Below are 1,024 nucleotides of genomic sequence, written 5' to 3'. Positions count from 1 at the left end.
ATCTGGGTTCTTTCCAGCTTCTGGCTATTATAAATAAGGCTGCTGTGAACATAGTGGAGCATGTGTCCTTACTACCAGTTGGAAGATCTTCTGGGTATATGCCCAGAAGAGGTATTGCTGGGTCCTCCAGTAGTACTATGTCCAATTTTCTGAGGAACCGCCAGACTGATTTCCAGAGTGATCGCTACTTATGAACATTGTCTCTCCTTCATGCCCCTCCTCCATTACTTTCATTACTGAGACATCATGGAATTTTTCCTTCTCAGTCCTGAAACCCACAGAGCATGTTTATCCCATTAATTCCAAAGTAAATCACCAAGAGAAACAACTGGAAAATAAATTAAAGAATTTTGTCACATCTTTACCTCCACAGGGTCTGCCAGGTGTAATGATCCGTTCTGTGGTTTCTTTTTCTTGCAGCTGGATTGCAGCTTTGAAAACATCTATCAAAAAATGGCTTCCCCTGGACCAAGCCATTCAGGAGTTCATGAATCGACCTCTAGAGGAGACCAGAATGTGAAGAAACTCTAATTAAAAAGGCAGATTCCACAAGGCTGTTCCCAGCTTGAGGAAAGAAGCATGGCATTTCTTTCTGCTGTTCTGAAACACAGTTGTTCAAATGAACCTATTCCTTACGTATTAAAACTTAGAGCAACTCCCTAATATCAATATTCAAGTACTGCACTTACATTAAAGCCTAGGCGGCTTACATTTGCATCAGCATAGCCTAGTCCCCTACCTTCAGCTCTTGAAAGTATAAATAAACATGTATTTGTCTTATTTTTATCTTTCACATTCTTCATTCAATCCTTCATTCAGAACTTTGGCCACAAGCTTCGGAGGGTGTCTTTGGGTCATGAAGCAGGACATTAGAGAAAATTAGAATCATGGAAATGTTGTTCCTTATAAGGTGTGTGAGTATCTTGGCCAAAGGAGGCCATCTTGTTAGTCTCTTTTATGAAAAACAGGCCTAATCCCTGCCCCAGAGCTTCTTAGGTGGAGTTATTCTCAATAATCTCATATA

The 1,024-nt window shown here is 40.5% G+C and overlaps 1 protein-coding gene across 1 annotated transcript in view; it reads left to right on the top strand.

The window, feature by feature from the left end:
• Nucleotides 1-786, top strand: part of LOC110335866 — a 120,338-nt gene extending 119,552 nt beyond the window's left edge. Inside the window, exon 13 of the mRNA XM_021218254.1 lies at nt 421-786. Within this exon, the coding sequence (XP_021073913.1) occupies nt 421-520 (100 nt within the window). The 3' untranslated portion in view covers nt 521-786. The remainder of the gene's footprint in view (nt 1-420) is intronic.
• Nucleotides 787-1,024: the final 238 nt, after the last annotated feature.

The sequence above is a fragment of the Mus pahari genome, chromosome 18, assembly GCF_900095145.1.
Source record: "Mus pahari chromosome 18, PAHARI_EIJ_v1.1, whole genome shotgun sequence".
Classification (NCBI taxonomy): Eukaryota; Metazoa; Chordata; class Mammalia; order Rodentia; family Muridae; genus Mus; species Mus pahari.
This window is presented reverse-complemented; position numbering and strand designations above follow the sequence as displayed.